At 41.1% G+C, this 22,639-nt stretch overlaps 1 protein-coding gene across 4 annotated transcripts in view; it reads right to left on the bottom strand.

Moving 5' to 3' along the window:
* Positions 1-22,639, bottom strand: part of MYO1B (myosin IB) — a 184,083-nt gene that overhangs the window by 16,012 nt on the left and 145,432 nt on the right. For 2 of the 4 annotated variants that reach the window (XM_035007505.1, XM_035007504.1), the window contains 10 exons: positions 20,810-20,872; positions 17,227-17,427; positions 15,638-15,864; positions 12,973-13,173; positions 11,247-11,340; positions 10,018-10,167; positions 6,939-7,007; positions 4,863-4,949; positions 4,480-4,566; positions 2,578-2,664 (listed from right to left, as the gene is read on the bottom strand). In XM_035007505.1, coding sequence (XP_034863396.1) covers positions 2,578-2,664; positions 4,480-4,566; positions 4,863-4,949; positions 6,939-7,007; positions 10,018-10,167; positions 11,247-11,340; positions 12,973-13,173; positions 15,638-15,864; positions 17,227-17,427; positions 20,810-20,872 — 1,266 coding nt within the window. The remainder of the gene's footprint in view (positions 1-2,577; positions 2,665-4,479; positions 4,567-4,862; positions 4,950-6,938; positions 7,008-10,017; positions 10,168-11,246; positions 11,341-12,972; positions 13,174-15,637; positions 15,865-17,226; positions 17,428-20,809; positions 20,873-22,639) is intronic. The other 2 variants (XM_035007502.1, XM_035007503.1) reach the window with 2 other exon arrangements.

Genomic DNA, 22,639 nt, shown 5'->3' on the forward strand with positions numbered 1-22,639 from the left:
CTCGGCAGGGAGTCTGCTTCTCCCTCTGACCCTCCCCCCTCTCATGTGCTCTCTCTCATTCTCTCTCTCTCAAATAAATAAATAAAATCTTTAAAAAAAAAAAGAAAGAAAGAAAGAAAGAAAACTTCACATAGGAATTCAGACTGCATGTTTCTCTTGAAATTTTTCTAAGATCTAGCAACAGTGAGCCCCATTCCTACATAACGAGGCCTACGTGGGCCACAGGAGCCGTTGCTGTCTTTACGAGACAGGCATGCTCCAAACTCCTCGAGGCCCCACCATTCCTAATCCACCCGCCCTCTGCTGCTTCCCTCATCCATGTGACCTCCCCGGTCCCGTGGGGCAGATGAGCACCAGACCCATTCTCTACACTTGTGGATTATTAAGGTCTAAAACGTTTCCCATCCATCATACAGGCAGTTTTTCCTTTTGCTCCTATTCTAGGTTACTGCTTATCGTTTTTTCTCTTAGCCAAGGAGCTCCTAGATTCAGAACCATTTCAAATCTCAAACTAATGAAGTTGGAAAGGACAAGGAGAAGAAAAATGAAAATTATTTATTGGCTCCTGGAATTTTAATAGTGTAGGAAAGCAGAGAAGGTAAAGTGAGATTTCATGTAAACACATCCATAGAAATACAGTGGAAATCCTACTGTTTAGTTGAATGTCACTGTGAGTTCACTGTAACATGTTTTTTTTTTTTAAAGATTTTATTTATTTATTTATTTGAGAGAGCGAGGATGAGAGAGAGAGAGAGAGAGCACATGAGAGGGGGAAGGTCAGAGGGAGAAGCAGACTCCCTGCTCAGCAGGGAGCCCGATGTGGGACTCGATCCCAGGACTCCAGGATCATGACCTGAGCTGAAGGCAGTCGCTTAACCAACTGAGCCACCCAGGCACCCTGTAACATGCTTTTTGATATTCACAGGAATATTTTTCCTGAAATATTCTCCGGAATCACAGCTATATACAGAAAAGGCCTGGTGACAACATGCTGGCTACGTGGAATGGGTTCCCCTCGTGGGCTCTGACAGTCCTGAAAGAGTCCACTGAACTCTGTAATCAATTCCACAAGAACTTAATCATTTAAAAGGACAAAACTACTGCTCTTATCAACATCATTCTTTAAAAAAAAGCACAAAATGATTACATTCTTGGACTCCAAAGAAGTCTGACCTTATTTCATAACAATAATAATGGTAACATATTAAAATACTTGTTTTATAAGGAAACTGGTGGAAAAAAAAGCATTACGTCTAGAGGAAGCCCAGTTACCTCCAGCTAAAACCTACAATTCACCTACAAACTGAATTTGATTTATAGGCTGCTAGTATATACCCCTAATATGAAGGTATTTCTGAAACCATACACAGTTAAACCCAGAAAACTAAAGATAAACGTGATGTTGCTGGTAGAAATCATGACACAGAGTAAAAATCCTGACTCGATGTTTTGTTCCTTCTTTTTACGAAAATCAGAACGCAAATTAGAACAAGTGAATAAAATGGGAAATAAAATCCTTTAAAAAAAAGCAGTTATAGAACTTATTCAGAATTAAATAGAACATCTTAAGTTCCTGTTTAAGTTACTTCTTAATTTAAAAATTGCTTGATGAATATTCAGTATAATCAAAAAGGTTAATTTACTAAGAGTTTATAGGCTAAACTTTTAGGAGAAAATGTGGATTATTCAAGAGCAGAATGTACAGATACTGCTAGTGCTCTTTAGATCCAGAGCCAGTGGTTTCCTGGATGGTGTTTAAATATTTAGAAGAAGATGAATTGTTATACTATTACAGCAAAAATAATAAAAGAGGAATAGAATCAAAAGGGGGCCTAAGTATCCCCAAAAGACAATCTGGATGGCACCCTATGGCGATGAGTTATTGAATACTAGGAAGACAGTCTTTACACTGCTTAAAAGTTGTTCTCAAGGTTTTCTGGGGGCTCAGTCATATTTTACCTAAAGGAGTAAGCACCACTTTGAAATGAACCCTGCCCTTAATTAAAAGGCATCTGAATCTAATCTGAATGATCCACTGCCAGGCTTATTTGTCTGAATCTGTACTTTTATGCAAAATCCTTTGGGTTCTATGCTGAACCATGAGAATGGCAGTCCCTCCGCAGAAAGCTCCGCTCCAGGACCCATTACTGGAGCAGAAGAGTCAGACAAGGGGAACCAAGAGCCTGATATCCCCCACGCTGGCCACTGTAGACCGTGGGTCAGCTTTTAAGCTCGTCTACTAAAACTCTGTCTCATGAATTAAAAACAAAAAACAAAACACAAACTTCATCCTCATAAAGATAACATGGAATAGAACTTGGATAACAAAGTGTCTTATTAGATAAAACACGCTACAGTGATATGACTTTAAACCGATTGTTTAAAGAAATACACCACAATAAAATCAGCAAATATTAGTGCACAGGTTTGTTCTCAAAAAGGAACGCAATTAGGCAAGATGACATCGTAAAAGACTGTGCAGACCATAAGCAAGCATAATCGATCATTTTCTCAGGGTTAGTAAGTGCTAGGCTTCGTTGAGTTCACCGTGGGCAGAAAGAAGGGGTGGGGAAGTACCTTCAGTCCAAGCCAGTAAGCCCAAATGACAGCAACTGCATGCTTACGCCTAGCCTCCTCCTTCAAGCGTTTCAATTCCCTTCGAGCCTAGAATGTTTTAGATAGTAAATAAAAGAGACAGCCCAATGCAGACAGCACAAATGACCAGAAAAAGACACCCCACCAAACAGAAGAGCCAACTGATGAGTAAGGATTTCAGAATGATAGAGCAATCGGGCACAATCGTTTAAACCCCAAGAATCAGCGTAAGGCCGGGGCAGGCCCTTGTCTTTTTAGGGCACTGAGCCTCTGTTCCAGGGGAAGGCGATCTGCATGGTACCTGAGGTTAGCACGCCTCTGCGCCCGCACTTCCCTTTGTTTTCCTTCTTCCTTCTGTGGTCTCTCTCCCTCTTCCACTTCCCTCTCTCTCTCCCTTATCCAAACCTTCGAACTGTGAGTGGCAGCTGATGCCTTCAGCAGACTTCCCTCTGCTGCCAGTACACAGGGCTAAAGGGGCTATGAATTTCTGTGTTCATTCATTCAGACATTATTATAAAAAGACAGCTCTTACGAACAAGCGTTTGAAAATAGAAGGAATATGGGCTGTTTCTCTGAAGTTCAAACAAAAAAACAAAACTCAAAATCCTTTCCCATTAGAAAATCAGAAGTAGCCCGTATCGAAATTCAGTGTGAGCTCAAGGCCCCCAACAGTGAACTACACTGACGATAAAAAGTGAAAAGACTTCTAGGTTTAAAAATCAATCCTAGGGAAGAGTCAAACTGAGGCATGTTACTGTGAAAGATGAAACAGGCAGTGACTTTTCATTACCCGGTAGTACTGACTGGGAAATGAGCTCATTCAGCGGGGAAAACCCAGAGATAATTGTCAAAGCGTCTCTCTGCCTGTGCTAGGACATTTCCCTCCACTTACTAAAGGAACTAATCTGTTCTGCACAGATTTTTCAAGCAAAAACACAAACGAACAACGCTGGTGAGTGCTTTCGGCAAATTAGGATCTTCATACAGGCAAATGTTGACTTTTCTCATTTTTCTCACAAGATGGGCTTCTAATGCTGACAAGGCAAATTTAAAAACATAGGACTCTGTTGATATTTATGCTTCTAACCGGAATACACATTTTTAGCAGAGATGACCTTTGATTTCCTAAGTAACAAAAACATCTAAAAGTCTCGTCCCTTGGGGTATGTGAAATGTTCACAGAGCCCACGACTCTGCCTGGGGATTAGTGAGAGTATTTCAGGAGGCCTTTGTTTCTGAACACAAACAGCTGATGCTGAAATTCTTGGGATTCTTCAGTGGCAATTATAGCTAGCTTTGTATGAACACAGCTTTCTGTTAAATCACAAATGATCATTCTTTCCACATACCACATTTTGCTCATAATAATCAATGGCTGCCACAAGGAGCCTACAACACATTTCATTCACGGATTAATATGTTTTAAGGCATGCATTAAAGGTGGTCCTATCATCATCATGTTGCAGAAGACCGACCGAAGCCCAAACCTTAACATTCCCAACATGCCCCCCCGCCCCCCCACCAAACAAAAATCCCTCAAGAAAACTGTCAGTGTATGTTGGGGGGTTGGAGGGAGGGAAGGGGGAGGGGGAAAAAAACCCTAAACTAAACATGCACGTTACTTGAGAGTTTTTTTTTAAAAAGGAGCACTTATACTGGTGCCTCATTAAGAAGCAAGTGGGAGTCTACACATTCGGCCTACACATGCTTAGGGATCCTAATGGGTCCTCTGACACTACCATCCCAGGTTTATCAAATCCGGCTGCTAGGACATGCACCAGTGGGAGCCACCGTTAGCTGGAGTCATTCAGCCCGACAGGCTAAAGATCCAAACTGATCGTGGCGGATTCCGGGACCGAGGGACGGGTTGTGCGAATCAAGTACCTTAGATCCAAGCCAGTAAGCCCAAATAACTGCAATAGCATGTTTATTCCTAGCCTCCTCCTTCAGCCGGCTCAGTTCCCTTCGCGCCTGTGATGCATTTGAAAAGGAGTTATAGAAAAGTTTAAGGCAAGAAAGGTTACTGCTGGTTCCCAAAGGGGAAAGAGGAAGAGAGACACCAGTCACCATCACACAGTGAACGCGAAAGCGTGTGCCTCCACCCCACACCACAATGTCGGAGAGACAGGCAGCTAAAGGCGTGCTCAGTAGCTTAAGCCAGGGAAACATTTCTGGCCCCCGAAGGAGAGGGTCCGTGGCCCCACACGTTACTCCCGACCCACTGCCTTCCCGGGGTGGGGGCGGCTGGGGGGCAGTCTCTGGCCTACCTGGGTCCCACGCCAATACGCCGCAATGGTGGTGGCTGCTTCCTCACATCGCTTTTGGTGCTTCAGTTCCCGCAGGATCTTCCGGGCCTGAGGGGAAGCATCACCCAGGAAAATAGAGAGTTAACCAAAAAAATGGAATTCCATAGTGATTTGGGAAAAAAAATACTTGAGGAGACAGTCATCATATCCGTTCTCAAGTGAAAGATCTACAGCTTAAAGAGAGAAAAAGGAGAACTTGCTTAGTAGGCCTCAACGGACCAGGAGAAGGTGGTAAATGAGGCCGTCGTCGAGCACGACAGTGTAGCCGCCACTCAGACTGAGGTAGCGGCCTCCTGTGCCCTCACGTGTGACAGGAGGAAAATCTGAGCACAAGCAATGGAAGCTGGCGCACATCGGATGGAAGGAACCACTCTCAGAACGTGGTCGGAGGGTCTCCAATGATCCTCCAAAATCTCTTTATCACTTTCATTATTGTTGTATACAGAACGTAACCGGAGCTGTACTTTTTATTCAGAAGAGATGTTTAAAAACTTGCTAAAATAATCTCACTGGTCCAAAACCAGCAGCTCCTTCCCAGTAGCCACCAGGAACTGACTTTGTGGGGGCCAGGGCAGCGCGTGGTTTGGAGGTGGACTCTGAATGTCTGAAGTCTCTAGACTGGAGTCATGGCCCCATGACCCAGTAATGAGGTCAAAGAAGAACTGGCAGGCAGTAATTGCACTTCCTCTATGTGTTTGGATTTGTATTTTGGCATCTGCTGTGGGACAACGACCAAAGTGTCCCACGGGCCTAGACGAAAGTCAATCGATGCCGCTGGACTCCCGGCCCAGGGCTCTACCCTCTGAAGGGGCCCTGGGCCTGGGAACTACCTTGGAGTAGCCCCTCTGGACCCAGCTCACCCCACAAAATCTCCCAATAGGAAAGTGGTCAGGAGAGGCCCTGAAGGATCTTCGACCTGGAGCAGGGGTCAATAACCTTTCTGTAGAAGGCCAGACGGGTAGTATTTCCGGCTTTCCAGGTTTTACGTCTCTATCACAACTACTCAGTCCTGATGTGAGAGCACTAAAGCAGCCACTCGCAAGATGTAAATAAATAAGCAAGGTTTGTACCAATAAAACTTTATATGAACTTTGTAATTATATTTGTATATATATTTATATATGTATTTTATATTTGTATATATATTTACACAAAATTTGTATCCCATATAATTTTTAACACCTCATGAGATGGTTCTTCTTTTGTTTTAAACAATGCTTTAAAAAATATAAAAGCCGGGCGCCTGGGTGGCTCAGTCGGTTAAGCGACTGCCTTCGGCTCAGGTCATGATCCTGGAGTCCCGGGATCGAGTCCGGCATCGGGCTCCCTGCTCGGCGGGGAGCCTGCTTCTCCCTCTGACCCTTCTCCGTCTTGTGCTCTCTGTCTCTCATTCTCTCTCTCTCTCAAATAAATAAATAAATAAAATCTTTAAAAATAAATAAATAAATAAATAAAAAATATAAAAGCCATTCTTTGCACAAAAACAGGCATAGGCTTGATTTGGTCCAGAGGCTGTAGTCTGCTGACCTCCGAACCAAGCTTGTAGGAAGGACCTGGAACTCGGTGATGGGTGCGCTGTGATCCCCACTAGAATGGCCAGAGCTCAGGATGTTTTGTTCATTACGGGGCAGCCCACAAGACAGTCACCAGGAAGTTACGGAAGGGAGCCAGGCTGGGGGTGCTGAGGTCCGGCAGGACACACAGGTACAGAGGCAACAGTGTGAGAGACAGCCCTCTGGGCTACACTTCCCTGACAAACAGGGGGCAAGAGGATACTGAAATCATGTACGGTATTATTTTAAGGACTTCCTGCTCAGAGAACAAAGCTCTTGAAAAGAGAGCCGGTTGGAAGGATGCAGCCAAGACATGGTCACAAGGGCCCCAGCGTCGCCCATAATATTTATTCTTTCTATCTGACTGTTTACAGGGTAGGCAGGAGACGAGGAGCTCTCCCCTGCAGGGTGACCTTAAAGACATCATCCTTTGTGAAGAACCTGAAAACCCCAAATAAATAAGGCTCACTTCTTTCAAACTTACCTTCCAACCCCGGATATAAGACTGAATTACCAAGGCAGAACTCTTGATCTGCTGATACCTCTTTTGTTGCTGTAGGACGAAAGGGAAAGATATTAGTGGTTCTATTTACACATCTGTAACACACACACTGCAAGGATTGAGAAAGAGGACTTGCTCACTTAGTGAGCAATTAACCCTTGCAATTAACCCTTCATCTCCCATATTCCTTCTGGGAACCAATATGTAAAGAAATCAAAATATCAAACGATCCAAAATTATTACAGTTAATCCAGAGAATGCTTTAAGGATGCTAAATATAATTCAATGATCATCACTTTAATAGAACTGTGGGGATATAAACGTGAATCCAACCCCACTCCTGCACCCAAGGACTTGCAGTGGACACCAGTCGGCGATGTGAAACAGAAACAGCATCTTGGGAGAGTCGAGTGAGCACCAAGTAGGTTCAGATACAGCCAAGGTCGCCTCCGGGTGGGGAAGGTTAAAGCAAACCCAGTGAGCCTCCAAGAAGGAGGCCCCAGGCCAAATGTTGGCACAGCAAGCTCAATGCCCGGAGGCCCTTTTTAGTTCTAGGGCTGATGCCTCAGAGAGTGGAGGCGATTGGAATCCTACCCCTAGAAACGTGAGCTCTTACTGTATTTAATGTGGAATATTCCCTGGCACATGTGCATCTGGGGTGAAATTTCAGCTTTTCAATGTACTGAAGTCATGTTGTGCTTCTTTCACTTTGGAAATGCTAGATTGCTCAGCTCCCTTTACTGGGGGGGCAGACATGCCTTTTGGCACCCTAGGTTGTATTTTGGAAGCTCAGAGGAAACACGGTGATGTGATCAACACATGAGCAGCAAAGCAAGAGAACACCAGAGACAAAGACCTTGGACAAGTCACTACCTTCTCTGGGTCTCCATCTCCTCATCTGTCAAATGAGGAGCTGCAAACCCCTCCCCGCCCCCAGATTCCTCACAGAAGAATATTCCGTGCTGTACAACAAACTACACCCACCGTCTCTGACCATCACTTCTGACATCCATTTGGTACCTCACTGTTCTCTTCTGAAACTCCTAAATGGCTTGAAAAGAACTCTATCTCACTTGAAAATTCATCTCATAGAGCCATTAAAAAGGACAGAATATGGATTTTAAAATAATCAGCAACTGAAAACAGGCATGGAGAAAGTGTTGGGAGTTATCTGATTGAGGAAAAATACTGAGTTTAATCCCTGGCGTGGATAACACGTAGTTAACTGGTTGAGGTGTTTAGCTCAACTTCTGAAGCAGATTTAACACTAGGGCAAAATTAATACTTTCTCTGAAAGTTAGGCTATTATTTGTTTCTATTCTCCAAATCAGTATTCATCGTCACTCTCCCCATCATGATTTAATGGTACATTACATGGTGGCTCTTTTATTCGTCTGGAGACACAGGGAGGAAAGGCCACAGATGGTACCTGCTTTTCCTGGTTCATTGCCCTGTTTCTTCGCAGACTTCTGATGAAATGCCGCCTTCCAGAGGTCTTCTTGACCTTGCTATCTAAATTTGTATCTTATATTTACATCCTAATTCTCCACTATCCTTTATCTCAGTACTCTTGGTTTCCTTCCTAGCACTGACTACGATCTGTAATTGTTCCGATTATTCACTTGCTTACACCCATATTGTCCCTTACTAGATATAAACTCTAGGAGGTCAGGGAATTAGGTTGTTTTGTTCATGGTGCTCTCCCCAGAGCCTGGAAGAGTAGGTGTTGGCAAAAGCATTCGTAGGATTCAAGGTAGATGAATTCACTACACTCCCAAACGTGGATTTTCTTAATGATCTCAAAAATAAATGATGAAAAGGGCCCCTGAGGACTGGTGATTTCTCAGTCCCCCCTTTCTCAGGCGAATACAAAATAGAGCATTATGAATCTGCAGAAATGCCAAGTGCCATTGCTGTGTGCACGGAAGAGAATCCACCACAGCCAGGTTGCTGACAACCGTCCTCTGCGCCTTTGCAGATTACATAGGAATACAACCATCATCGTGACTGGACAGGTCCATACGTCCACACCCATACTACTGGTTGTACCCTTTCGACTAGAGGAGGCAATTGTAAAGGTACTCTCTTAAAGATCAAGCAGTTTTTTTTCTTTGGCTTAATCATTTAAGTATGTCCTTAATTTCTCAAACTTGGACGTATTACGCTAAAACACATGACATGAGACTAGGTCAGCAACACTATGTCCTGGTTACACACCGTCTCCTAGTAAGATGTTTCTAGAGCAGAGAAACAGAATACCCTAAAGGAGATCTGACTGCAAATTCAATTCATCTTCCGACTCACTCTCTAGAGCAAACGCATAGATTGAAAAAGCACTTGGGAGTAGTGTTTTTATCACTAAAATTCATTTGTGAGAACACAGCCCAGGTTTAAGCTAGCCTAAAGGCAAACCTCCGGGCTTCCGTCAAACATGTTACTCCTTCAATGAAACATCTATAATCAAGTGAGAAAGAAAATCCCAAAAAGAAATGCCATGTCTATTAAGTAAACAAACTGTATTTTTGAGTTTTTTCCCCTAGTTAATAAGACCAGCTATCTGAGGACTGAAGGAAATTGAACTCTTGCACCAAACCCAGAATTCTACTACAATGGGGCATTAGTTTTCTGGAACGAAGCCATTTTCAGCGCTGCTACAATACACAGAGAACAGCCAATTATTCTGGAAAATTGACCCTACGATATGAAGAGAGTTAAATGACACTGCCTCTTCAAATGTGATGAGCAATTTCAAGATTTCAATCTCTCACTACATGTATCTATATCAGGGAAGGCAGTGTCGTGACATACTAAACTTGAGCTTTAAAGTTGTCCTGGATGCAAACCTCATCTCTGCTGCTTAGTGGCTGTTTGCCCACGGGCAAGTTACTTGACGCCTCATGCCTCAGTTTCCCTGTCTTTAACAAAGGTACCACAAGAGCACTCATTCCATGAAGTTGCTGGGGGAACCGAATATGTAAAAATGACATACACAGTTAACTACATAACGAATACTTGCAAATAAGCCTCATTATTACAGATGAGAAAGGTCGGAGGCTCTTACCGCGTATCTCCTATACCAGGCGGCTACCACGATCTGGCTTTTTCTCATTAGCAGGAAGTGTGTACGGCATTTCCACCCCCGATAAATCTTCTGAATGAGAGTGGCCAAGTCCTCAAGACGCTGTTTCCTCAGGTCTTCTAGTTTGAATAACTAATAAGAAAGGGTAGATGGATTTATCAAAAGTCTACCAAAACCTTATGACATGCATGAAAGACATCTCCAGGAGGAAAAAGTTCACAATGTTAGAATCAACCACATTGAGAAAAAAAATGCATAACCATCTTAATTACAGATGATAGGAATAACAACCCACGAGAAGACCTATTTTGATGAATTCATACAAGATCCACTATTTACAATAGGGCGATGTAGAATTTGACGAATCAGAGAGGGGCTGAACTGGAAGCTCAGATTTACCTTCACGCTATCCACGGGAATGCAACTACTAAGCGCAGGGGGATTCTGATAATGTTTCTCTCTTGAACAATTCAAACATTTGCCAAATTCTCCAAATTACCAAAGACACTGCTATGTTAATTATACTTCATCCTAGTCTATATTCATTTACAAAAAAACGTTCCCTTGGAGTTCCTACGTAGAATTTTAAGTGTCCTTTTCACCTTAAAAATTTTTTCAATAGGAATGCTTTCACGTACCTTAAAATAACAGGGTTGTCTTTCCTAAAATTATTACATAATTCAGCTATAATCAATACAGACTGAATTTACCCCCAATTCCTATGAATTAGGGAGGTTTTATTGCTGTAATAACCGTTTCTCTAGTAAGTGGTGTACAATCTATCAGTTCAAAGATTTTGATGTTTCATTAAAAAAACCACGTTAGGGCGCCTAGGTGGCTCAGTTGGTTAGGCGACTGCCTTCGGCTCAGGTCATGATCCCGGGGTCCTGGGATCAAGTCCCGCATCGGGCTCCCTGCTCTGCAGGCAGCCTGCTTCTCCCTCTCCTGCTCCCCCTGCTTGTGTTCCCTCTCTCGCTGTGTCTCTCTCTGTCAAATAAATAAAATCTTTAAAAAAAACGAAACAAAACAAAAAAAACCCACGTTCTTCTACTGCCCTCCTACTTGCCCATCCTCCTGGAGGTCTGCAGAAAAAACAAGAATGTGGGCCTCCTGGCAGCATCTCTGGTGATGTTATGAAGTTAAATATCCTTTAAGGACTTGCCTATATGATTATAACGTAAGTTCAGAGTGTCAAGATTTTGGTTACTTACTGTTCTCGGGTTCCGGATGAATATCTTTGATCTACCAAAGGAGTATTCTTCCACAGGAATCTCTAATTCATTAAACAGAACCTCCACGCCAGCCCTATAAAAATAAATAAAAACAGTGAGTTTTCTGAGTTATAAAAAGAGGTTATCTTCTCTTCAATCATGGTATCAGGTTCTTAGCAGCATAAAAAAATAGCTTTATTTCCAAGTACAATTGGTCTTTCAGTAAGCAGTCTTTTGTGAAAGATTTTTCAGACTGAACTCCACAAATTAAACCAAATCCAGTAACGCTGAAAGAGTAAATTTGGGTTCGGAACTATGTAGTCTAGGAAAGTACGGCATTAAAACCAGTATCTTGATTTCATTAACAGAGGCAATCTTTGTATCAAATATACCCATAACAAAGCCCCAACCAGGATCAGGAGGGGATACAAGAAATTCACATCTATTTTTGAGCCCGCTCAGTTAATTCTTGAAAATATTTTTAATATTGCGCTCATGCCTCACAGCATGGGCAGAACCCAAGAGACAGTGCTAAGTGCCAGATCAATGGGGTGGAATGAAGCAGAGGCCTTATGCGATGGGAGCAAGGCCTGAGCTGGGCTCTGACTTCTCCATCCTGGACCCCGCTTTCAACATCAATCTTTAACGAAACTTCAGCCCTCCAACTTAGGGCCTAGGTGCCAAGCAGAGATTGAAGGCATGTTCTGTGCATTATGGTAAATACTGACCATTCTACCGTGGCAATTAGCAATGGGAACAAACAGTACGCAGATCCCACACTGCCTGGGTATTGACCTGTGGCATCGGAGGCCACATCATATGTCTGGAGTTCATCTCCTTGTAATACAGGGTGAGTGTCCTATTCCAGGCCATGTCCAGTGAGAATGTGGAGGCAATACCAGTACGGTGAAATCAAATCCCTAGTGCCTGCACAGGCCCGTAAAACAGACACGGCGGCCTTCCTGTGGTGGTTGGGAGAGCTTCTGCCACCTGTAGAGAAGGGGCAACTTCTCCGCCAGGCAAGAGCTGAAGAAAGCGCAGTGGACAGCCGAAGCCTGCTTTCTCTTCTGCAGCAGCCCCCTGGCAGTACACAGGTTCTGTCTGCATGTGGAGAGCTCACAGGGGCTGCTCCTGCAGGGGTCCGTCGCTCTGTCTGGGACTAGATGCCTGAGTGCAATTCAGCGAAGATGGGCGGAAAGCCGCAGGACCTGGATTCCACCATGTTCTCCAATCCAGCTTCACCAGCAATAACACTGACTCTGAGTCCTATCTGCTCCTGTATCTATTTCTCAGTTGGTGCAGACCCAGGCGAAGAGTAAGACCCTCACCCCCACTCACCGTCTGTCTCTGGGGTTAATTCCCCAGAAAAAAAAAACCCAAAAAGCAAAGAGCAGTGATCCGAGATGCCTCTAACTCCTTTCATGATTCTACACAAATATATTTAGCAATTACAAATCCCCTCCTACGAACTTGCCACAGCATATTTTTAAAATTCTATTGACATACAAGTTCCAAATGTGGATAAGCCCTGTTCAGACCTTACAATCGAGGCCTCTATAATCAATCACTGATTGGCACAAAATGGTACCCTAATGGAAGAGGGTCCAACACAGAGGAAGCATCCAACTTGCCACAGAATTGTTTTACTAACAGCAGGTGAAGAAAATAGCATGGGATTTGTAGGCTTTAAAACTTCATTATTAAATGTGATCAATGCATTTCTTACCTTGCTGGTCCTTTCCAATGAGGCCATGTTTGTTTACAAAGCATTTTGTATCTTTCTAGGCACGGTTCATAGGCCTGCCTGAAGGCGTAGCCTGCCCTCCTCACTCGAACATTCTCCAAAAGACCCAGGTACCTGATCTGATGACACACTAGAGCCTCGGTGAAGATGTGTGCTGCTTTTTTATCATTTGGTTTGATGCACCTAAAATATCACACAGATTTTAGGTTTTAAACTCTGTCTCTTGAGGATAGATCTGTGTTTTACAAAGTAGAGTATATAATTATTTTGCAATAATTATTTATTATCCTTGGGAAACCTAGTCATATCTTTTTAAATTATTTTAAACTGTTTTACAGAAACCTAAAAATGAATATGACATACATACAAGGCACTTAAAGAATATACTAATACATACAATAATAACAGGGATGAATATCACTGACGTTCTGTTGATTGAAATAAGTTTGACATAAAAGAGTATATATTTTTTAATTCCATTTATATGAAGTTCAAGAAAAACAAATCTATGATTAGAAATCAGTATTGCTGTTACCTCTGGGGAGAGGTAGGGGTGCAGATCGACAGAGAAGGGGCACAAAGGAACCTTCGGGGATGATGGGCACAGGTGTATACATATATAAAAACTTCAACAAGCTGTGCAATTAAGATTCATATACTTTACTGTACCGTATGATATAACTCACTGAAACTATTAAAAACACTACTGTTTCCCTATTGCCCTGTATCTCCCTCCTTTTTAACAGGGCATTTTGCTGTCCAAGGAACAACGAACATTTCCCAGCCTCTTTTGCAAGTAGGTGTGGCCATGTGATCAAAAGTCTGGCCACCAGGATCACAACAGAATTAATATATGGCATTTCTGAGTGTCCTTAAAAGGAAGGGACTTGCACTCCCCTTGTTCTTCTCTAACCGCTGGCTGGGAATATAGAGCCATGGTAGAAAGCCATCTTTGACAATATGGATGAGGGAAACACCCTGGGAACCACAGAGCCACAAAATAGAAGAAAATGCTGGATTAGCTCCAAAATCCTTATACTCAGAAGTTACATAAGGAATAAGTGAGTCTTGTTTAAGCCATTGTTATGTTTGGATCTTATGGAAGCAATCTCTATATCTTAATTAATACACTATTAAACATTTATGGTTATATCTGCCTACTTACAAGTGTTAAATAAATTCACACATATATAATATGTGAACAATTAAGTCTTACCTAGTTTGACTTTGGTGTTTTTATGCTTCTCCTTTTACATTTACAAAAAATAATGTCCACCCTTTGGCTTAAAAATAGACAACCAGATCAATGGGAACAGCCTAGTGAGTTTAGACCTAAACACTTACACATGTTTTCAACTGATTTTCAATAAAGGCATCAAGATAACTGAATAAAAAATAGCGATTTTTTTTCTTTTCAATATATGGTGCCAGAGCAACAGGATATCTATATGGAAAAATATGGACCTTAACATGAAATCTGAAACTACAAAGACTCTAGAAAAAAATATAATATATTCACAAGCTTATAGTTTATTAAGACTTCTTAGAGATACAATAAAGTCACTAAAAAGGAAGGAAGATGAAGGAACATTCTGGGGTGATAGAATATTCCTTATGTTGACCAGGGTGGTGGTTGTCAAAGTGAATACAACGATGAAAAAATAACTGAGCTATTCACCTAGGATCTGTGCATATCACATCATGTAAATTATTATTAAATAGTAACTTTTTAAAAGTCCACTTAATTGAGAATAACAAAAGCAACTGACCACAGAAAGTTTCCTGGGCTTTTTTTCTTTTTTGAAACTAGGATCTTTGCCTGCTATATGTTCCAACCTGATTGCAATCAAACCAGGGGGTTTTGACTATTTATATTTGTTACCAATATAAATATTAGGTAAACAAACCACACAGAATGTTCTTCCCGCTAGGTTCCTCACAATGGCATTTTCAAAGACAGTTATGGAAAGGATGTGTGAGTGTGTGTGCGCTATACGAAACCTGACCTGTTAGATACACATCCCCCATTACCTACTTCACCAAATACACAGATTGAAAACTCCAATCCTCATTGGGCTTTACTGAATCTTGAGATCTAAGGTGCCCTGGAAACAGGAAAAAAAGACCAGATGCTTCTGAAGGAATTCTTTCTGTTGCTTTGAAAAATTTAAGAATGTTTTGGGAGTCATTCCTTTCTCCAAATCTGTAAGTCTCAGGAAGAAAGAGACATATTTTCTAACACCAAAGTTGGAACTAAAGCCCCACTTGCTTTAATGCTGTGCTCTAAGTTAATGTAAGAAGATGAATCCAACAGAAGAGTTTTCTGCAAAACCTTTACCAGAAAAAACGCTTACATTTCTGAACATGTCATGAAACAAAGATATAAAAAGTGAAAAATCCTATGTGCGAACAATGCAATTTCATTAAATATCTATCCCCCCCGCTTTTTTAAATTCCTTGCTTGAAGGGGTGGGAGGGGCACTGGAGTATTTTTTAAGCGAACCCAAGATACCACATTATTTGATGGGTAAGAACTTGGGTTATCCTCTGTGGGGGTTATATTCTGATTTAGGCAAACAGGGAAATGATCTCCCTTGAAAGCACCTTCCTAATGAACCTGTCAAAGCATTTTATGTGCCAGAAATACCTAATGTAGTTTGGATTCTTGGTCTGGAGGTTTTTCATCAGTGTGGCCACAGACGCCTTGAACTGAGAGCCTGCTGTAGGAGGCCTTTTCAGGTTGATCTTGGCGGGGTTCCCTTCGGGGAACAGAGACTTGATGAGGGTGTGGCCAGCTTTCCACATGGCTTGGGACAGGTCTCGATAGAGAAGATCATTGTTTTTGTCAACAAATCCTTCCACTTGATACAGCACCTATGAGCAGCACATGAAACTCAACAGCTGACATACTGCAGTCCCGGGCATCACACAACTGTTAAAAATATTCCAAGACTATCTATAATGCAGCCTCTACTTTCCCCATCAACCCCCCCCCCCCCCCGGCACATTAGTCACACTCCTAATACCGAATTAGCCTCCAAGTTTAAATTCCATCTGTCTAAATCACAGAAGAGTTCAAAATAAATTCTATTACACTTCAGGATTTGCAAGAATAAACTCCAAAAAATGCTATCGTAACATTTTCAAAGGATTGTAGGCTTTTTTGGTGTTTGAGCACATTTTTGAGGTTTTCCTTTTCTTTCTTTTTTTTTAGTTCACATGTGCCAATTCTAGTCTGCTTAAAAGTAGGAGAAAATAGAGATAGCACTGATATTTTCAGACCTCCTAAGCGGGCAAAGAAACTGACCAGAAAAGTAGCTTTTAATAACATAAGCTAGCAAAAAAAAAAAAAAAAAAAAGAAGTACTAAGTTTCAACTTTTTGAAATTAACAGAAATTTGGGTACCATATACTTAATTTTTACTAAATATATAAATAAGAATGTTTTCCTCTTTGGAATTTGCAAACTTATGTAAAAGAAAGGAGGTATTAACGTCAACTGATACTCTTTCAGGACTCTAAAAATTAAGCTGTTGTCAAAATTGGTTTTAACATTATCTTTATAGATCTTAGGTGGCATAAAATTAATTCCCTCAAATATTAAGCAAATGAGTAAGTGCTTTTTTTTTTTAAGACTGTATTTATTTATTTGTCAGAGAGAGAGAGAGCACAAGAAGGGGGAGAGGCAGAGGGAGAAGCAGGCTCCCCACTGAGCAGGGAGCCCGATGTGGGACTCGATCCCCTGAGCCGAAGGCAGACACTTAACCGACTGAGCCACCCAGGCATCCCAATAAGTGTTTTTTTAAAGAAGTAGGTATTTTCCCCACTGTTGTTTCAAAATCTCAATCTAAGAATTCATTGTTTTTGCTAAGTGATCTGTGCTTCTAAAACCTTACTGTCAGTCGTTAGTGACTCCTAATTTTTACTAGCAAGTCTCCTTTTATTCATGTTGAGAGATCTATTTTTATAGGATAAGAGAGAGCTTGGAAACAATAACATCGATTTTTAAAATACATTTGAGCTCTTTCATTCAGACCACTGGCTTTTCCTTTCAGCTCTCAGTTAAGATTTTGACTCAACACGATCCAGATTCTACCTCTATTAAACAATTTACTGATCCTACGATTTCAGCGACTCATCCTTACAAGTTGGCACTGGTCCAAATGCCACCTGAGGCATGGCCTCCTCAAGGGAAGGACGACTGCAGGCCCACTGGGTGCTCGCAGCTCCCCCGTACCTTGCCAGCATAGTGCTGAATTCTGAAACAGCTGTGAGGCAGGGATGTGTCATTAAGAAACCTAGAGCTCTTGCTCATCCTGCTCTCAAAGTGCTGGTGAGTGGCGCAGACTTGGTTGAGCTTCTCCAAGAAGGTCTCATCGGTGACCGTGCCAGGTCTCAGGCACTCCTCATCCAGCATGGCCAGGATCCCATTTGTGTTCTGCGAGAAAGGAAGTAAAAAAGATCTCTTTCCTTCCTCACTGTATTGTTTAAATAATTATTCCTAATTACACCGTCAAACACAATTAACTTAGTCACAAGAAAATTCCGCTCGGTTACAACAAAAAGCAGAGAATCAAAACAAGCCACAAAAAGCCACAGGAGTCCCGGCCCCCTTCCACAGTCCCAGGTGTGTGTCCCTGCTGGGGGCGGGGGGGAAGGATCTCTATCCGTCTCCCTCCCCCACTCTGCCCCCCCACCCCCCCACAGAACAGGACTTAGGAGTCACCTCAGCTACCTCAGTGGGCTGATGACTGAAATCCACATTGTTCAAAAAAGGCAAATCAGACCTCGTATTCCAAACACACTCAAACACAAATCTAAACATCAGAAACTACATGTGACAATGCAATCTCTACGACATGTGGTCATAAATCACAAAGCACAGTCTTCTAAGGCCATTATTTGATCCATAGCTTCAGAAGGAAATTGGTTTCAGATGTTTTCAGATTGTTCATGTGTTCAAAATAGTTTACTTTCTAGCAAAAAAAAAAAAAAATGTGATTTGGGATCAAGGCAATCAAGTTGTGTTTCAAGAATATCTGTTTAGAATAAAATTCTTCCACATAAAATTTCGAAATGAATGTTGAACACGAGTGAGAATTTGTTGTGTATTCAGACCTTATGGTCCTATTTATCCTAAGAGCAGTCCGCCCAGTTAAACTGAATCAAAAATCCAGAATCTTCTACTTTGCTAAATAAAGGCCGCTCTTCCTTGGATTGCCCCTATGGGCCCATATGTCTCCACTCCAAAGAGAACAATCCACTTTACTGACCATCAGCCCCACCCACTTCCACCGGGCCAAAGCTCCTGGTTCCTCTCCCCTTCTCCTCACAAGGCCATGACATCCTCTGACCAGCATTTGCTCATTCCACACAAAACCCCAGGGGAAGTGTGGACTCTCAAGGATCAAGTGTGGTCACAACAGCCCCAGAGTAAATATTATTGTTAGGTAACACCGGAAGGAAACATTTCCTTTATGTACCCAGGCTTCTACGTGAACCTGAGTTTCTTCAAGCATATATGCAAGGGGATTTGGAGCTGAGATAATCTAGTTAAATTAAGTATATTACCATGGTTCTCTCTCTCTGTTTTTCCTTCTTGAAGGGAAAATAATTAAGTTCAATGTTATATTTATGAAGGAAAATGTACTAGTCATGACTTCTGAAAGTTAAAGTTCTCACAGCAAATTACTTTGGTCACAAAATTTACAAGCAAAAAATTTTCAGTAAATTCACTGATTTTTCTGGATATTAGAGTTTTGAATTGCTTTAGGTGGAATGTTAGCATTCACCTTCCGAAACTGTTCAAATATTTCAAAGCAAAGTTTACTTAAACAGTCATACTTCAGAATATTCAATTTAATGTTCCATTTAATTCAAGGTGCAGCCTTCAGGAGTATCTTAAAAACCGAGGGAAGAGATACTGGCTAATTACATAATGTCCAAAAGGTCTTGTTACAGATGAACAGAAAGTGACTTGCTGGACATTTAGAGCCTGTGATTCTATTCCAGCACTCACCTACCACTGACAACTAAAAAGACTGCAGGACAATAAAGTTTACGCATTATTTCAAACAATTTTCAATAACTTTGTTATTGAGGCCAAGAGTGTGAGTAATCTTAAGCCTAAAAAAAGGGCTCCCAAGTTTTCACATACAAATTAATCTTCCTGCAATCAATTCATTTATAATAAACTACAGACTACGATGTAAAAAAAATATTTAGTAACCTTTTGGAATCTAAGATTTATCTGGTAATTTTTCACACTTTAAGCCTTTTCACATACATACAGCCATAGCTGGTCACCTGAAAATTCCCGTGGCCCTTGGCCACCTGCAAAGTCACACACACACAATATCCCCCACGTAGGCAATCTGAACCAAGGCCGGGTCTGTAGTGGAGCTGCTCCTGGGGTCCCACTTAGCTCAGCTCCCATGATTGTCCCTTTATCCTCCTTTATCTTAACTCAAAGAAGTGTTTTTTGTTATCTTACTTGAACATGTAGCTGGAAGAGCATGCCCCTTTATCCTCCTTTACCTAAACTTGAAGAGCATGTTTGTTGTTCTTTATTAATTTATTTTAACAATGTTTTCCAGCTTTAGTGAGATACAGTTGACATATAACACTGTAGAATTTTAAGGTATACAAGGTGATAATTTGATATACTTTTACACTGCAAAATGATTACCACGATAAGCCTTAGTTAACACCTCTATCATGTCACATAGTTACCATTTTTTTTTTGTGATGAGAACATTTAAGACCTGCTCTCCTATTTTCAAATATATAACATAGCATTGTTAACTGTAATCACCATGCTATGTATTAGATCTCTGGAACTTATTCATCTTGTAACTAGAAGTCTGTACCCTTTGACGGACATCTCCCCATTTCCCCCACCTCAGCCCCTAGCAACCACCATCCTATTGTTTCTTTGGCTTTTTTAGATTCTACATATAAGTGATATCACCCAGCATTTGTCTTTCTCTGCCTAACTTATTTCCCTTAGCACAATGCCCTCAAGGTCCATCTGTTTTGTCACAAATGGCAGGATTTCCTTCTTTCTCAAGTCTGAATAATATCCCATTGTATATACACACCACATCTTCTTTATCCATTCATCTATAGACGGACACTTAGGTTGTTTCCATATCTTGGCTATTGTGAATAATGCTGCAATTAACACGGGAGTAAAGATACCCCTTTGAGATCCTGATTCTGCTTCCTTTGCATATATATATACCCAGAAGTGGAACTGCTGGATCACACAACAGTTCTATTTTTAATTTTTTGAGGAATTTCCATGCTGCTTTCTATTATGGCTGCACTAATTTACACTCCCAGCAATCGTGCACATTTTCACACATCCTCACCGATAATTCTCTTTTTGGTAATAACCACTAAACAGTGTATTAAGTGGTTCCTGGAATTTTGGAAATGAAATGGATATATGATTGGGCAAAAACGTTTTGCCCGAGCCTCCTCTGACCAGTGCTCATATTCCCAGGAGCCGGGGACTGGACCTGGGCTCCCGGCAAGAATGGGGCGTGCATTGAGGGCATGGCATCTGAACGTCATGCATGGGCTCTGTGATGTGGCCATGGGACGAGACTGAAAATCCTAGCCAAGGATCAAAATGTCCAGCTGTCTATGTGTGTGTTCAAGAACCGTGCATGATCTCTGATGGCTATAATAGAGTCTCCAGAACTCTGCAGTTCTGTAAAGAAAAGTGTCAAAATAGCAAAAATGCTACAGCTTAACACCGAAGCCTGCGAGATCTTCTGTGCAGGATATTATTACTAAGCAATTTTTATACTCACATTTTCTATTAGGTCACAAATGATAGCATTATTGAAATAGTCAATGTGTGTCCATTCTATGCCCTGAGAAACAAAAGAGAACAAAATCAGATTCCATATGATGAGGCCACACACCACCATCTATAAATCAGCCACTGTGCCACCTTACTATGCTTCATGTCCTCTCTGGGTATTTCCTTTATAAAATCAGTGCTGCAAAATGTCATCTTCCGGTTCCCAAAACTTCCTTAATTTCAGCGGTCTACCACTAACATGATGTGACTAAAGTGCACGCCCTTGACCTGTTCTGAGACCGCCTCCCATTCCACTCTCCCATCTGTGGCAATTTCCCATGCACTTCATTGGCTCTGTGCCAAACATTTACTCAACAGGCCCTTGGGTCAATATTACTTTGTGTATATTTACAATGTTTATAAGGAAATAAGTCAGAACTTGATCCCAGGAATCTAAGGCCCACATTTTTTCTGTTCTTAATTTGTAACCACAAGGAAAAATTAATTTTAGAGTCAATCCCATGTTGTAGGGCAGTTGACTATTCAAATGTAAAAACATCCCAGTGCTAAGACAAAATATTTCTAATGTAAGGAAAGACATAAAAATCGACCCACTGGTTCTGAGGCTAGCTACAAAGCCAAATCTGTGAGGCTAAATGTCATCATTCTGGATCTGCTTACACTCTGCCTGTAAGTGTAAACATTTATTTTTCTTCTAAGGGGAACTTAATTCATACAGCAAGCTAGGGATCTCCCTATATATTCTTAGACATGTTTTAGACAATCTGTACCAACTGTTTTAAGTTACAGATCAAAGTTTGGGCAATCTATTTATGATGAGAAGACAGGAAGAGAATGAATCTGGCTTTTAGGATGTTTACGTTAAAAAAGGTGCCAGCCAAGTATGAAATGTTTCTAAAGCATGGTGATCATTCTAAAAGAAAGATGAAATATTTATGATTTAGCTTTCGAGTACCTGGGTTATTTTATTAAGACACTGGGGATAATAATCACATTAGAAAATTCTGTACTGAAGCAAAAAAAAGGAAAGAAAAAAGGATTCAGTGTCTTTAGTGATTTACAGTTAACACTATAGAAAATGAAAAAAAATAGGTAATACCATTATTAAAATATTAAAGCAAATAAATAAAAAGAAACAAAAATGTAATACAATATAGACACAATACAATAATTCCTCCTTTTGTTTGAAATAATTTTATACTTCAAAAAACATTATTTAAAAAATGAAAGCGTGAAAACCACACATGGTCATACAATTAAGGATGAAACTTCATAAACATTACTTCTGATTATTTTCAAATTACATTAAGTGAGATCATTTACACAGTGCTAGTACAACACCTGGCAATATAGTAAGCACTCAACAAATATTACCTGTTCTTATTATAAAATCTTAGAAAATCAATGCCGCTTTGCCTTTTCTCGAACAACGTATCATGGAATCCTAGGATACACAGACTTTTGAATCTGGCTTCCTTCCTTTAGCATAATGCATTTGAGATTCCTTATGTCACTGTGTTTATCAATTGCTTGTTCCTTTTTTTTTTTTTGACAGTGGACTGACATTTTTATTATTTTTTTCTTTCATTTTTAATGCGTTTTATTCTGGAGTAGCCAATTCTTCAGATAAGTCCTTGATCAACTATATGTTGGTTTGAAAAAAAAACTGCTTTTGAGTATAGCTGACACACAGTGTTACGTTAGTCTCAGGCGTACAACACAGTGATCCAGCTTCTCCATACCTTACGCTGTGCGCTCCATGAGCGCAGCTCCCGTCTGTCACCATGCAGTAAGATTACAATCCCATGGACTGTAT

The sequence above is a fragment of the Mirounga leonina genome, unplaced genomic scaffold, assembly GCF_011800145.1.
Source record: "Mirounga leonina isolate KUSES-001 unplaced genomic scaffold, KU_Mleo_1.0 Mir_151, whole genome shotgun sequence".
Classification (NCBI taxonomy): Eukaryota; Metazoa; Chordata; class Mammalia; order Carnivora; family Phocidae; genus Mirounga; species Mirounga leonina.